This window comes from Lissotriton helveticus, chromosome 5_1 (genome assembly GCF_964261635.1).
Source record: "Lissotriton helveticus chromosome 5_1, aLisHel1.1, whole genome shotgun sequence".
Taxonomy (NCBI): domain Eukaryota; kingdom Metazoa; phylum Chordata; class Amphibia; order Caudata; family Salamandridae; genus Lissotriton; species Lissotriton helveticus.
Genome location: NC_136065.1, coordinates 1,090,878,390 through 1,090,895,153, shown reverse-complemented (window position 1 = coordinate 1,090,895,153; position 16,764 = coordinate 1,090,878,390). Strand labels below are relative to the sequence as shown.

General features: G+C 42.3%; 1 protein-coding gene across 10 annotated transcripts in view; it reads left to right on the top strand.

The window, feature by feature from the left end:
• The window catches only part of NT5C2 (5'-nucleotidase, cytosolic II), a 509,579-nt gene that overhangs the window by 343,072 nt on the left and 149,743 nt on the right, over positions 1-16,764 (top strand). For 6 of the 10 annotated variants that reach the window (XM_078643682.1, XM_078643683.1, XM_078643680.1 and 3 more), the window contains one exon: positions 1,918-1,989. The exons of the other annotated variants lie outside the window; for them this stretch is intronic. In XM_078643682.1, coding sequence (XP_078499808.1) covers positions 1,918-1,989 — 72 coding nt within the window. The remainder of the gene's footprint in view (positions 1-1,917; positions 1,990-16,764) is intronic. 10 annotated transcript variants of the gene reach the window in all.

The window sequence follows — 16,764 nt, the reverse complement described above, 5'->3', positions numbered from 1 at the left end:
GTTCTTACAAATTGTAACAGAATGACACTGTTCGAGTTACACGATTTGGTGCCTTTTAGGATTGATTCCACACAGAAAGTTCTGTGATACTAATACATTTCTTCAGAATGAGTTCCATGTGAACGCCTGTTCCAAAATATTAAAGGTGATGCAGGCGCTCTTTCTATGGGCTTTCTCCCATCACCCACACTCTTGTAGCTACTTAAACCATTGACCAAAACCATCACACTGACAGACTTTTTTTTAAGAGAGTGTAGTGGGAAAGATGCCCACAGTGAGAGTGACAGGGGTGTATCCACTTGCCTATGCCTACACGCGTGGGCTTGGCTTGCAAGGCTATTTATTACCTGCTTTGGGAAGCACTATCTGTTTCTATCACTTAGTGCAAGGATGCCCACAAGTTGGTAACAGGAGGGAACCTGCACACTTGGAATAATGGTCACATTGAAAGTAACTTTATCCATTTTGCTCCTACCAGACCCAAATGCAACCAGAGTCTAGTTTACCAAATTTCTAATCATAAGCCTGCCATGATCCACCTGATTCAGTGTTCAGTGGATTGGGGAGAACTAATTCAGAGCAATTTATCCACGGTTGAAAGAAAGTTTGATAAACTGAATGACAATTATCAAACTTCAGGTAAAAATCAAGGAATTTCAAACTTAATTGACAGATAAAGAAGGAGAAAGACATCTACGCAAGTGAAAGAAAACACACCTTTGAACAGCGGGGAGGAGTACTTGAAGACCCCAGTTCGAGCCATATTAAAAGTGTTGATCTTGTCTATTGAAGCTGAATGTGGAGATTCTGCATAGCATTTTGAAAATGTCTTCATCAAACACGTGGCATAAATCTCAAGGAAGTTAAGCACTGGATAGGTGTTCAAAACAGTAAACACCATGAATGCAAAGAGCAGGTGAGAAGTTAAATTAGATTCCAAATTTCATACTAGTGGACATTCAAGATGAAGAAAAGAATCTTGGAAGAAATATGGAAAAAGCGATTCCTGGAATTCAAAAGCCATTGATTGATTTCATTGTTCCTGGACCCGACCATCAAGCTGGGTTACTCTTTGTGCACAGCTTAAGATCAAGTGGACTGGAAAATAGTCTTGTTTCTGACTGTCACTGTGCTGAAGCCCTTAAAGAATTGGTGCCGTCACTGCAAGTGTAGAAAAAAATAGATTAGAAGTGCAGGAGGATACAGATGTCCTACATCATTGAATAGTAAAAGTATAACTTGTATTTGGTGAACCTTTGGTTTGAAACTTATTGCCTCAGTTGTGCTCTCGCCCATCTGTGGTCCTGTAAATGACTGATCTACATTTTTGAATGAGAAAATAGGGAACTGATAAAGTTTGCCTATGGATTGTGAATATCTCTAAGCACATTCCTAAATATGGCTTCTGCATAATTTTCTCCTGTTTGTAAGGAGATGGCATTCTGCCCATCTGATCTTTATATTGCAGTTTGAAAAATGACTGCACATGGAATATCATTTCTCCACTGAGACGTGTTGAATTCTACCTCTGTTTGCCCTATGATTTTCTCTGTGTTTTTTTACTCACATCCAATGAAAGGCTGTGTGGAGAAACGTGTCGATAGGGAGCCTTGACAGCTAATACTACTACTACTACTGCACATTACTTCTATTTCTCATTTAATACACATGTTTTCCTTTAGATCAAGTTCTCCTGGTCCTTTAACTTCTCTTAGTGCCTCATGCATGCAAGGAGAACTGGGCACATGATCCACTCCTGCCTTTCTTAACACCTTCAAATTTTACCCTAGTGCAGAGCGTTTTTCTGGTTCTCCTCCCTCACTTTACTACCCTCAACCTCACTCTCTCAACACGATGACCTCCTTTGTTGTAGCCATTTTCTTTATCCCCATGTTTCTGATTTAACCCTTTCTTTAGACAACGAGTTCTCCCCTCTTCCCTTGTGTCCAAGATGCACGTTTGGTCTGAGGGACCAGGGCCTGAAAACAGGTGATTATTAACCTTGGATTATTTGATTTATTCTGAAAAGTTACATAAATGATGATCTTTTAAGCTAAACACGTTGAATGATTGAATGTTCTGTTTTCGTGCTAATTATCCCTTAGATCACACTGTACCTGGTGGACAAGAGGCTGAGCTCAAACGAGATGAAAGTTGCCCATTATGAAGTGTTACCTTGTGTTGCAAAATGTCTGTTTTTTGACAGAATCCAGCTTGGGTCGTTTTCAAGCTTCTGATCACAAATGTCACATTTCCTGGTGATTTGCCCTTTAAATAGCAACTTTAAAATACACCTCTTTGCTTGCATTTTAATTCACTGTGCTTATTTTCGAATACCCCTTATTTTTTAATACCCCTTATTTGTCAGCTACATTTTAGATGTGAACTTGGTATTTTCAATAGCGTGTGTTTATCTGCTAAGTAGCAACAAAAGGCTCTCAGTAATTTGGATTCCTCATCACAGAAGGACTCAAGCGTTTACCACATGTTAGTTGTAATCATTTTACCCTCTTACCTCCTACAGATTATCCAGTCAATGAAATGTGTCACCTATGAGCTCCCATCGACTGACTGAAAAGCAAACCTAGGAAGATTTTATGGCAAGTCCGGAGGTCCTTATTATGCCTTTACATTCTTTATTTAAACAAGGAAACCAAAGAGAAATCAAAGCAAAAAACAAAAAAGGACTGAAGTGTCTTTAGTAAGTAGATAATTAATAATTGGTGCCCTGTTAGAGCCACTGTATCCGAAGCTCTCCCACTGGTTTTGTGGACAGTAGTCATCAAGTTGATTGGCCTCATTTTAACAAAGTGCTGACAGCATAGGTATGGGGTGGTCAGATGCTTAGGTCATGTGCAAGAAAGTGCTGTCATATTGTGCAGGATGCAAAACTCATTTACCCTTACTGTCTGCATCTTGTTTATCATACACAGCTCCCTTCCTTGAATTCTCGAGTTGGAAAGATGTTCAAACTAGGCGGTTGCAAACTATGGACTGCTGCAGACGTGTGATTATTTTCTTCTACCAGTAAAGTGTTCAACTCTGTGCTCTGGCCTGCAAGCAATCGACCTCATTTTGTTCCAGAAGCACCCCGAAGAACAGTGGTTGATCGCCATGAAATTGGTGTCCATAATATTGCTACAAGCGTGACCAAAGAAGAAATAGCAGCAGTAGAATGATAGGTCCTCAGATTATGACAAAAGATATAGAAAAATGACCTGTAGTTGAATTTATTAAAAAATGTTTTTGCAAATAACCTTTGATACATTCATGCTTTTTAGCATTGTGTGTGTGCAAACTAAGACAGTTTGGAAGCTGTTGACAGCCCTGTTGGCACAAACAAAGAATCCATACTGCAGGTAGTAGGACAGTGCTCCATACCTATGTCTGGCACTATACCAGAGATTAGAGAAAAGGGCAGCGGAGAAAAGTGCCAAAAGGACCAGCTTGAAGCAACAGAATACAGTATTGCTTGCTTGTAAATGTGTGATAGAAAAGAAAGACATTTGAAAAACAACAATGGTCCCAAGCAAAAGTAATAATGAACGAATAACATATAGACAGAGTCAATCTATATTTATAGGACAGACATGTCCAGCCGGACAGGGGTCTTCCAGAGATTTTACTCAGTATTTATGTATTGAAATCACATAGAGAATACCTTCCAACAATCAACCAAAGTGGACAACAAGCCTGTGTCCAGTACTGACAGAGCGAGTACAAGTGGTGATGTAGACAGCAGAGAAGGGCTTCGTAAGGCAAAACAGCGTTACTCTATAAATAGTACAATTGTACAGAGTATAACATAAATGCACTAGACATTTCAGTAGTAATCACATTTCAGTTCAAGTGCATAAATAGTCGACGGCGTTTCGGACCCCTATAAAGTATCAGGGACCATCATCAGGACAAATACAATGAAAAGCCTTAGATTAATTAAGCCTCTAAATGCCTAAAAGGGGGGAGAAAAAGAAGATATTCAAAACATACAATGAATAAGATTTAAAAACTTGGTGACATGAGTGAGACCAGTGAACAACGACGTATTGGTCAAGCAAGTCACGTGGACTACAGTGCTGGTGATGTGCACTAATAACTCTGATCCAATCGGTGGAGACTTAATATGGACAGTGAAGGTGTTTCAGTGACTGATAACTGTATTGTCTGTAAAAGTGGTTAAATTGGTTAAAAACGCGTAGGCGTGAGGGGATATCGGCGCAAGTGGTGTCTTGAGGAAGTCATGAGTGAAGGAATTAATAACCAATGGTGAAAATAGATCCAGATGCGGGCGTGAGGAGATAACGGCGCACGTGGTTCCATCGAGGAGTCAAAAGTGAAGGGAATGGTAAACCGTAGCGTCGGCCGTGTGGGCGTGGGCGGAATACATGAGGGATTCCAGGCTTACCGGGTCGCCTCAAGACGGAGAGGCTGACTCCTAGGCAACAGTTACAGCCGCGAGCCCTGCAAGGGTAAAAAGGTGGTCAGGACCCGGGAGGCGCGGTGTTTGAAATTGACGAGCCGCGAGGGCTCTGTCAAGGCGTGCAGCCACTTACCAGAATCGGGATGCGGGAGCCGCGGACAAAGTATTTCCGTCGGCTGGCCAGGATACCTAGCAAGAGGGGGGCGCATCAGTCATATACAGAATATAATCAAATAAAATAACCACGCAGCCGAAGAGCTAGAGGAGGATCCACTTACCGGATCAGTCGGCTAGAATGATTCCCTGGCGTCCAGCACGCAGGGTAGCCAGGGTCTAATATACTTAGTTCGGATTGGACCAGGAAATGGGCATAGAAATAAAAGACGGACCAACATAGGTGCCATCTTAGGGTAGTGAGAGGACAGGACAGGGCATAGAAATAGAAGACGGACCCACATGGGGGCCATCTTGGGGCAGTGAACGTGAGGAAGTGAAGGCATGCTTATGGAAAAGGCGCGTTTAAGGGAAAATAAGTGTTGTGGGGAATTTAAACATACATGCAATTAAACAATAAAATGACCCCAGCAGCCAGTACAGTTGAATACTTCAGCAAGGCACATAATTGTTATCGTACAGGCACAGTCATGAATTGTGAGCAAGGGTGTCAGATAAGGGCAGTCCATTCATCTTGGACGTTGAGCCCCGAGTTCAGACTATCAGTCTTCAGAATCCATTTCAGTTCCTCTCTGTTTAAGAGGCGTGTCAGATCTCCACCCCTTGGTGAGATTATGATTTGTGTAATAACAGTCCATTGAATGTCGTTCTCAGAGTGTCCTTTCTCCACAAAATGTTCCACCAAAGGAGCGTTGGGTGTTTTACACCTGATGCGGCTACGGTGCTGGGAAATCCTCAATTTGACCTTCTGCTTGGTTTGTCCCACGTATATCAGGTTGCAAGGGCAGAAGATGGCATATACAACATTATGACTGTTACAATTGGTAAAGGTGTTACGAACATTTCTTGCATTGTTGAACATAAATTCTTTACCATCCATTGAAAACTCACATACAACGCACGTCCCGCAGCGGGCGTGCCCAAGAAGTGGAGGTAATTGCCAATGGTCATTCAGGGTTACATTTCTACTGGATGGTAAGGCAGCCCTAACCAATTGGTCCTTGAGATTTTTGTTTTTCTTAAAAGCAAATAACGGGGTGTCCCAATTCAATACGCCTGAGTTCAAAATGTGCCAGTTCTTTTTGACACATTGTCTCACCCGGCTTGAGACCGGGGAATATGTTGTTACACACACCAATTTCTCAGTGGTCTTTTTGGGTTTAGGTTCCAGGAGGGTTTCCCGAGGGCAGTACCAAGCTCTCTTCATCGAATTCTTGATGAGACGCTTGGGGTACCCTCTAAACCTCAGTTTACTAGATAGTATATTAGCCTCACAGAAATAATCTTCCTTTCTGTAACAATTTCTTCTCAGTCTCAGGAATTGAGAATATGGCAGACTATCCCTCAGAGCCCTGGGGTGACAGCTGTCATATCTTAGCAGGGTGTTTCTCTCCGTAGGTTTACGGAAGAGGGAGGTGTACAGGTTGCCCTCATGATATTGGATATTCAAGTCCAGGAAAGGGATGCTGCTTTGGCTGTGAGCAATTGTGAAGGTGAGGCCATTGCAGTTGTGGTTAAGCCAGTGTAGGAGCCCATCTAGTTCAGGGATAGTGCCCGCCCAAATCAAAAAAATATCGTCTATGTATCTCTTCCAATTCTTTAGACCTGGAAAAAATGGATTCGTAGGACATAGGATGGTATTAGTCTCCAACCAGTCCATGTAAAGAATCGCCAACGTGGGAGCAAAGACAGCTCCCATAGATGTCCCACGTACTTGTTGGTAGTACTGTGAGTCATACATGAAGAAATTTTGAGTAAGGCAAATTTCTAAAAGTTGGATGATAAATATAGTTGGTACTCTGTGGGGGCTGGCTCGGGTGTTGAGAATGCTTTCCATCACTAGCAAGGAGTCCCTCTGTGGAATATTGGTGTACAAAGACTAGAAAAGACAAAGAAAAGAAAGACAAGCAGATGTCTTTCTTTTCCCAGTAACTCTACAGACACGTGCAACCATGATAGTGTAACATTTCCACGCAAAATGCGCACTCAAATATACACACCCACTCCTAAATGAGTGAATATGAGCAATGGTGACAGAACAATAATGGAGTATTCTGACTTTTTGTCCATTGTTTGGCTGTTTGTGGTATGGACAAGCTGCATTTGTTGGCTGGGAGAGTTTGTCTCAGATTACTTATATTCTCATGGCCCTAGGTAGAATTGGGTTTTAAGAGTGATACCAGCATCAGAACAAGTGGCAGCAGAGCATGACAGATGAAGTATTTTAAAGGACATAGTTGGTTAATCTATGTTCAAATCTTGGTAATAAAATCAGGAGCAAAAGCTGCTTCACACTTGGCTAAGTATGTGGTATTGAGCATTGACAATCATCTATATGGGACTGTTTGAAATGAACGAAAGTAGTTTTGACAGATGCTTTTTTAATACTTGATGATAATGTCTCAATAACTACGGCAATCGGCCAAAGAATGGTGATTTTGTTTTGCCAAGATAGGTAAAAGGAGAGTCAGGACCTGATGGACTCCAAGATGGCCATGAGTCTTTGGAGCTCTGCTGCTGCTCCTGTCTTGAGGCTGCTGAAGTCTCCGAGGTCAAGTATGATTCCCAACATGGATCCTCTGGGTTTGTGTAGGCTGGTGACTTGTTTGGCTCACCCTTTAGTACCTTGCACCAGTGAAGGAACATGGTACAGCTGGGTAGAAGTGAATTCTGGACCTACCAAATGGTGTTGTGAACTGAGAAACCCCAAGTGCTCCCACTCTGGGAACTCTGCTTGGAGAAGTGTGGGATCTTGAAGGTACAGTTCTAGATGGAGAACTAATTGGGGAAACTGGGCCTTGGAGAAGTTGGGGTGAGGTGGGGCGGCAGCGAAATTTGAGGTAAAGGAGTCCTTAAGGGAAGGGCTACCTTTACAAGCTGTGCGGCTCCCCTCCACACGTTATGACGAAGGCTCAGAGTCTGGGAAGGAATCGTAACGGATTCAACAATGGCTGGCGAAAACCAAAGATGAGTATTTATCTTTAGGGCTCATGCTTCTAAGAGCACTCAGGAGAAGCAGACCGATATTGACAAGGCAACAGTTTCCTCCTTAACATGTGGAGAGGACATGATTCTACCTACACTTAAAGATGTCCAGAGCACAATGAATAGAGTATAACAAAGGTGGCTTTCATGGAGAATGTAAAACATCAAGTGTTCTCAGCTGAAAGATGGTTCGTGACCATGGGTCAATATGTAATGGCACCTGGGAAAAAAGCAGAAACATGAGTAAGCAACCCAGAGATATCCTAAAATTGAAAACTGTAAATTCTCCTTTATTGCTAATTAGGAATCAGAGGTTGACTGTTTGTAAAGTGATGCCGAGGCTAGTAAGGTCTCGTGCTGTGATTCCATAACCAACTGGAGCTGGGTAAACCAAAGCTGAAGGTGCAGTGTGTTTTCTGCAGGAGGTAGTGCTTGATGGCAACAGCAAGGATGGAGGTTTGTGTCGGAGGGCTGTACATTGACCACCTCGCGACTCGGCCGGCAGAACAGGACTGGAAACAGTGTTGGTGCAGCCAGCTGACTTCGGAAAGCATAAGTTGATTGTTAACAAATCTGCCCAGAAGGACAGTTCCAGGGTTCATGTTTATCTAGAGCTTTTTGACTTCACTAAGGTGCTGGCATGAAATGCACATAGTGAAGAAGCAGCTGATTGCCCTTAAAATGCCTGTATCATTAGGATGCCTGTGAGCCTCTCTTTGTGTGACAAGGTGACAACATTTGTCCTTGCGAACCCTGAGGCTGAGTGGTCATTTCTTGAGTCGAAGAAACGTTCCCTGGAGCCAATTGAATGATTATTCCTCGTTCTCTGGGGGGTATATGCCAGGAATGGACCTAGTTCAGAGTTATACTGTGTGCTTTGACGAATGGTCGGACTGATCTATAATGCATCCGTGTTATTTATTTTGGCCCTTCTTATCTTTCCCTCACATCCCTCCTCCTCCCCCGGACTAGTACTGGGTGAAGAGTCATACACTGTGGAAGGTTATTGTGATTGATATTCTTTAAAAGTTATGCTGTTTTCTTGAGCCGTTTTGCATGGGTGAGCTGAACCCGAGAGATTCTTCTCTTCCCACTATGTGCTTATTCTTTCCAATAAAGATTTATACCTACAATAAAGAACCCTACAAATGGGTCAGACTGGATATAGAAAATGTGAGAGGAGACATTGACTGTACTGGCTACTATGAGACACAACTCATATCCACAAAAAAAGAGACCTAATTTCACACGTAAATATCTTTTCACACGCAATATGGTAATCCAACAGCACTAGCCATGATAAAGACATTGCAAACACAAATATAACACTAGAGAATACATCACACATACTTTTGAAACATTATGAACACAGTAGACATCCCACCTCACTCACATCTAGTACAGCTCGGGCATGCCACTTTGCCAATAGCTCTGTGTCCAGGTTTTCCACATGCCGGTCATTGGCATAGTTACTAACCTGGGGAAAGCATAATTAATGAGTAAAGCCCTCTGGCCACACCCCTCTACGAATAACCAGAGCATATCGCCCATCATAATATGCCTCAGATTTTACTCTGAGCTGAAAACCTTGAAAATGTGTGGACGCGCCACTGACTGTACTATGATCTACAATTGTCAGACTGTTCTCTACACAAATGTCAGTAACAACATTTGGTGGGACCTCATATAAATCTTGAAATTATCAGAGCTGAAGCAGATATTCACTCATAACAGCATCTTGTAGCAATGAACGAAACAAGGAAGAAACCCTTGACAGAATAAATGAAGTTAGAAAGCTCCCTTTGTGCAGGAAAAGTTAGAGGTCTAGCGTAACTGTACAGGCAAAATATTACAGAACTTGGGGATAAGCCTGCAGGATCTTAAAGAGCATTGTCAAGGGACTGGATTGATAAAATACTCCTTGAGAAAACCCCAGTGCTTTAAATTAAATAAGTAGCTTCACGGGGAGCAGTGTAGAAAGTGATGTGCAGCAGAGACCCGTAGGCTAGCTACCCTGCCTTATTTCGATGCCTCTATAGCTACCCAATTAAGGTGTTTGACAGACCATGGTAGACCGCATTCCAATAGGTGAGATGTGATAAAACTATTGACCACACTTTAGCCATGTATCTTCCTGACAATGAAAGGAGGATCTTTTAAAGAATTGGTACCATAAGGAAATATAAGGAAACACTATGCTCTGACTTTCTGAATCCGTATGCTGCAGTTCAGATCATTATTGAGCATGTTCAGGATTTTGCAGACAAGACAGGGGCTGAAAAAAAGCCTACAATATAATGCCAGAAATCTTATTTTGAGGCGTTTTCCTTTGTTCGGCCATTTTATCTTGCCAGTTTTTTTTTAATTTTCATACCTGACATTTCCTAAAATGTCTGTGCCTGCCTCCAGTGTCAGAAAGTCAGGGAGCCCTTTTTCCACAATTGTCTATGATGTGTAGTTCCTTGCTGGCATCTGCACACCCAATATTCTGTTACTGGTCGAAAGAGAACACACAAACTCACCTATGTCCCACTTCACTGGGGTTCAGTTAGTTCTTGCTATGTTTCTTGTTGGGTGGGGCAGCAAGGAAACAATGTGAGTGCGGTGTAGGCATTGTGTTAGAGCCTAGCCATAATTCTTGTCTTGGATTCACTTGTTCCACCCTCAATTCCCTGAGCACTAGACTGGACTGGCCTATATGGCAGTTGCTATGTACTGGCATTTACATGCATGGGATTGGCATTTTGTTTTACTGCTTTTTTCAAAGGGTTCTGCCATTACTACTGTGGGGCCTTAGATTCATGATTGAGATTCAATGGAGTACATGCTTAAGTAAAAATGAGATGACTTTGGATAATTGCTTTAAAAACCCATCTCCTTCTTCATCTCTGACTTCAGCTGATAATTCTTTAATGTACGAATGTACGTTATTGGAACCCATTTGGGTGCCTCCGCATCCATTCTTTTCCTACCCAGTACGTTATGAGATTGGTCTGTATCCTGTCCTTGTCAGGGGCCTTCCACTGAAATACGGAATGAGCATGCACACTGTGTAATACTGCTCATATATTTAGTTTGCTGGCTTATGTAAGAAAGTAAGCGATTGGTTCAGTGAGCTTCTATTGGTACACTTTCTTCCAGAAGCGGGTCAATCTTACACCACTCTATCCGGATCTTCTAGAAGAACACTGAATGTTGGAAAGCATCTAAAGTTTGAAAAGAAGCAACAAAGGCCCTCAATTGAGAAGGCAAAAAAAGACCTTATTTCTTGTTTCCAGAGCTACTGATAATTAGTCAGACCTAGTTTTAAGATAAAGTGCTTCTTGAGTTACTCAACAAAACTCTCTTGGATTTGAATTTTAAGGGGTGTCTCTTGAACAACCTACTTGTGATCCCTCGAGCTTGGAATGGATGGTTGGCTGCTTCTGCTAGCGTTCATGGGAAGCCTCGAAGGTGTTTTTGTTTAAGATTAGACTTACTCTGATGCACTGCCCTTTGTTTGTTCTGTCAAAGCAGCACATATTTAGGGTAGCAGTCCGATCTTGCTTGGGCAACACTTCAAATTATTTCTGGAAGGATCTTCAACAGCATCAAATAACTGAACTTGTCCTTTTATGGGGCTTTATTTCCTGTGTCACCATAGTTGCCTCATGGAACGTGGTAAGCGATGCACAGGGCCTCAGAAACAAAGCTGGTAAAGCTTCTCTAGGTGATCCACAGGATTGATAGGCACAGCAGCTTTGACGTCCACTCGAGGTCTCTGGGAATTACCTCAAGATTCTTGTATTTACTATTAAGACCTCATGAAATCATCTGTGATCATTTCTCTAAATTTCTATCATTTGTATAAGCCAGTCTTATAAACCTACCAACTTATGGCACATATAAAATTATCTTGTGACTTACTTTAATAAATTACCTTCAATTAGATTGGTTAGTAGAGTTACATAAGTGAAAACCGGACAAGGGTTATGAAAAATGGTACACTATAAAATTGAGGTCAAGGTGTTTGTTGGCATGTTTTTTTTTTTTAGTAAAAGGTAAGGTCCAGGCATGGAAAAATTTAATGCATGGAAAATGCTCACATGCAACTTCATTGTGCATACTAAACATATTTAAAGTGATGGATTCATAAATATATACTTCTGACAGGAACAAATGTGGATGGAGATTTAAAAAGTCGCAGCCTTAGAATTTGAATTCCTAGTAGCCAAAAACAGATGGCAAATGTTTCATTCCCTCATGCTTTATTGATACTTTTCCCACATAGGCGGCCCTGTTTTCCCCCGGTAATGCTACACTGATTATTCTACCACCACCTGCTGTAAATGGGTCTGTCTCTTCGACTCTACTGGTCCTCTACTTTTCAGGCTTCACCGTTCTCCTTCTGTACAGGCTGCCAATGATTGACTTCTTGTGCTGCGCTGCACCTACAAGATACCACTATTTCTGTTCCTTCATAGACAAATGCATCTGCCCCTCAGTATCCAGTGGTCCTCTTGATCCAAAGACGCCCACGTCTCTCTGCCGCCACTAGCTGCGAGTATACCCCTACAAGCTATAATTCTTCTTTACCCTCTCCGACAAGTTGTTTTTGAAACCTGAGAGAGGTTTGTGGACGAAGGTTTCAAGTAAACAAGATGACCCAAAAGCTGCAAATGATTGGGGTCCTTTGCCGCTCGTTGGCTCGGGAGAAAGGTGCTCGTGCGTTTGCACATGTGGCTGTTAAACATAGATAGCTACAATTGGCCTGATTCACAAAGGTAACTTACACAGTTTTGGGCATGTTTACAGTTTGGAGTAAGTTTACTGCTTGCGATAGCCACAAACTCCGAGTGTAAACTTACTACATAAGTGTTAATTACATGTCTCCAACCCCAGAGTAAAGCAATTGGCTTACTTTTGTGTGGGTGGATGGCATTGCTCCCTAAACCCCTCCCTCACCCTACCTAAACCCCTTATACTCCTCCATAATCTGGTCCCCTTTGGGATTAAGTCTGCCCCTTTTCCCCACTCTCTCGCCTGCCTCCCTCCCACATTTACTGCCAAAACCTATACTTAGCATGTACGGAGACTCCACATTCGGGTCAGAGGACTCCGGTCACAAGTGTAGGAACAACTTACATTTTGTAGTAAGCGCACTGCAAAGTGCAGTTTGTCAATCAGGGCCTATGTCTTTATGACCTGTGTGCGGATTTATAAAGTTTTATATAGCGCGAACATGATCCTGAGGGATATCCGAGCGCTTCACAATTACGGTTGGTCAAGGTTAGGCAGGCGTCAAATACATAAAACAGGAAACAATTACAAAGGGTGCAAACACATCACAGTAAGTACAGTGAATGAGGGAGTAAGTCCAGTAACTATAAGCAAAAGATCAGAGCCCCATTAAGGTAAGAACTTGCACATAAGGAATCATTTTACTTCAATTTTGAAGGCAACCGTGGAGGTGAGACTGGGAATTTCGGGGGGAGAGAGTTCCAGATCCGTGAAGCTGAGCCGGACATAGTTCTTTGACAAGCTCTCTTTTTCGAAATATCTGTGGTTTCAGCATGAAGGCGTTAGCGCTTCTTGATGGTCTACCACCTCCAGATTGTTCCAGCTTTTATCATAGGTACTTGGGGGGGTTTGAGATAGAGAGCTTTGTGAGTCAGGCAAGTGATCGCATCAACACGCACGTGCGTGCGGGTGCTTGTATATGCAGACGCAGCTGTATGACCTTTTGCAGTTGTGTGTGTAGACACCATGCATATGAGGGCTAACGGGAGGTGTCAAGAGGCAAACAGGCACACGCACTTATAGCCTTGTGTGTAACTTCAAATGCAAACATAACCAGGCAAATCAGTGTTTCAGCTAAAATCTAAATTACGTCCCCAAATCATAAATGGCAGATAAATCAGTGTTTAGTGATATTTACGAAGCTTCTGACTCACTTTTACCTCTGCGACAAAATCTTTGTCTTTGATATTAAGTTAGTATGAAATTATGCTTGCTTCCTTTCTTTAAATCTTTGTTATGGCTTGGCAGCACAAGCAAACCGGAAAAGTAAAACTCAGAGAATTGGTAAGTCCAGAAAACATGTGTGAAATGTTTTACTTTCAAATACCTACAGTGAGACCGTTTATAAGTGGAGTGGTGTGGCTCACTGGTTCGAGGCGGCAGACCCGGAAGCAGAGAACGGCCCGGGACCAGGGTTCAATTTCCGACGCGGCAGGGTCGTGGACCAGGGTCAGTGGACTCGATAATTCTCGCCTCGGTGCCTACTCTAACCAGGGATCACACTCAGCAACTCTGGGCATTAGCTTGCCTCATCTCTACAACGGCCCCCCACATTCGCTGGGGATGCCTGGTTTCACCTTGGAGATACCCAGTAGGGACCATCTCACAGGGATAGCCAGGACGGGTTCCCCAGCGGTCTACAGCGCCACTACGCCTCAGGGCAGCAGTGCACTTTACAAGACACAGACATATACATATACATATACAAAGTGCTAGAATAACTAAGTTCAATCAATTTTTTTAAACTAAGTTAGTTTACGAAGTGTTTGCAGCACTTCACTTACAGACTGTGTTTTGGGGATAACCTCCCCAATTCAAAAATTTTCAAAAGTTCAAAGAATGATTCCTCTTTGCGTTGTTTGTTGTCAGTTAATCAAAATGTTTAAAAAACAAGCAAGGCAAAAAGTCTTAGTTTGCATTTTTTTATGCATTTTAATGTACTTTTCACTGTCTATTTGTTTTAGTACCTATCATTTTATGGTTCCAAGATCACAGTGCAGCACATTTTCGAAGATTCAGATTTTACAAGCCTTTAAAACTGCGCTCTCCAAAGGGCCACAGTTCTGCTCATTCATCGTAACCAGGATAAGCTGTGGGGCTACATATTTCAAACCTAAAGTAACTCTTATGTTGAGAACATGTGTGTGACACATGGCTTACCTGAAAGGGGTCTTCTCCACGATATAACTGTGAATGACACACTGTCATGGGAAATTCTAAATTCCTCAATTTGCCATGATCTTATTTTTAGCTGAGCACAGGAAGAGGTACTGGAGGTCAGAGTGTTTCATGTCGCATTGCAATGCAAGATTGATTGAAAGTTGGCCCTCAAAAGATCCAAGCTGTGGGCCTGGCTATAGCGCACTCGAAAACACATTTTCTTTGGCTGCCTCACATTCTGGGGTTGGAGTCTCCAACCTGTTGGTTAAGTAGCGGATTGCCGAGCCCATACATTAATATGTGTTTGGACATGGATCGGGAACAACTCATCTGTAAAGATGACAAGTTGCGGCTCACAGTCTGGAAGTCCAGTCTGTAGGGTGTTTGCAAGACAAAAAGCAGCGAGAGCAGGGTTTATTGTTGCCAAAATTAAATCTAAGAATTGTTTTCTGTGGAGGAGATGTGTTGTAAATTGATGTTTGTTTATAACACCAATTCCTAGTTAATAAAGAGGGGAGTAGTTCCATTCTGCGATTTTATGGATGCCACCAGGTATCCTCCTTTACTTCACTCCATCATGTCTGCTTATTGGGCTTCTTCCTCAAAAGGGAAAATCAGATAGGAAGAGAAAGAACTGGTTTGTGGAACAGAAATAGGCAGAGCAAATCTCCAGCAGTTGTAGCATCAATTATTGTTTTCATGACTTTCAAGGTTGACCTGGCTTATTATGTCACACATCAGTCCGTGACCACTGTACCTGGAGCAGCGCAGGTGTTTTGGCAGGTACAGGATGGGATGAAAATAAAGTAAACATGTTTAGGCGAGCAATGCTTTGTGATTATTGGAGGGAGAGTGTTGTGCTTTTGGTGAGAGCGCTGGTCATCTTCAGAGTAGTCTCTGGGGGACTGTTTCAGTGTGACTTCATCTATCCAGGACTTGCTTCTCTGTACAGAGCTCAACGAGGCTATTGGCTATTAATGAGTCGCACAGTAAAGACAAAAAAGGAATTGATACATCACCTCTCTAGAATTGGTGATGTCTGCCACTTACTTATAAAGCCTCTCCTGAAGTGCTGTACCCTATGTTTACAGTCTAAATGAAATCAGATGACATCTTATGCTGCAAGAAAATATTCTTAATAATCAGATCACCGGTATTTTACTGACTCACTGCTGATTCAACCAGTAGATGCATTTCAGAAGTAAGCACTTGATTCAGACATTTCACGTGCTCCCAATTTCATTTTGTTAAAGTTTGGATCTTCTGCAGCTTACTGGAGCTGGAGGACACCAATGGTGACATTAAAGTCAGGCCCCCTTAGGCACTCTACTTTATGAAAGGTTCCCTATTGCTGATACTGTTGTTTCTTTCTTAATCAGTGGTCCAATCTCCATGGCCTGTTTTTTTTTTGAACAAAACAAAGAAAGCCTACATTTCCCACTGTGGTGTCCTTTTGTTTGTATAGAACCTATAAGTAGGGATAGTGCAAGAGAGTAGTTCTAGGATAGTGAGTTTTGTGGGAACTCATGTTGATGGAATATGGAAGATTTAGATCATTAATGCTTAACTGTATTCAAGCAGTTGCTGTCAGGCCCACGAGTGAGAAAGGAGCAGCAGAGCTTGATACTATGAACTTTTAGGTGAACTTGAGATAAGGAGTTCCATTGCTGCAGGAGGAGAGAAGAGAACATATTTTGCAGTTACATTGATAATGGCTGCATGTGAGATTGATGCTGAAGTTCTCAGACAGCATTAGGTCAAAATGGGTCTTGTGCAGCATTTCTGTTATCTTGAGAAGGGCGGATACCAGCCCCACTCCTCCCAGAGAAGAAGGCGTAAGGAGGTAGACCATGCGCAAAGAGCAAAAGCACTTTTAATGCGCATGCGATTAGTAGAAAAGTACAGCGAGAAACCAAAAAAGTCTCGAATGAGAAGCTTCTTGAAGGGACATTTGCCAGCTTTATTCCTAAGTATGGTTTCTTCATACACATCTATATGAGATGCAACACTAGCAAGCACCCTAAGTGTCTTGTCACCTGCCCAACTATCCAGTCCATTAACTGCACCAGGGACTCAACTTGGTGTGAGTTTCCTGGACAACAAATGAAGTCAGGCGATTGAAGACAGGTCAACAGACAAAGGAATGTAAGAAAGAAACTGCCTTTTCTTTTACTTTAATGTTTGCTGTACCTCTGCACAGACAGATGTTTAAATGCACCTTTTATTACAAAATGTTTATGCTTGTT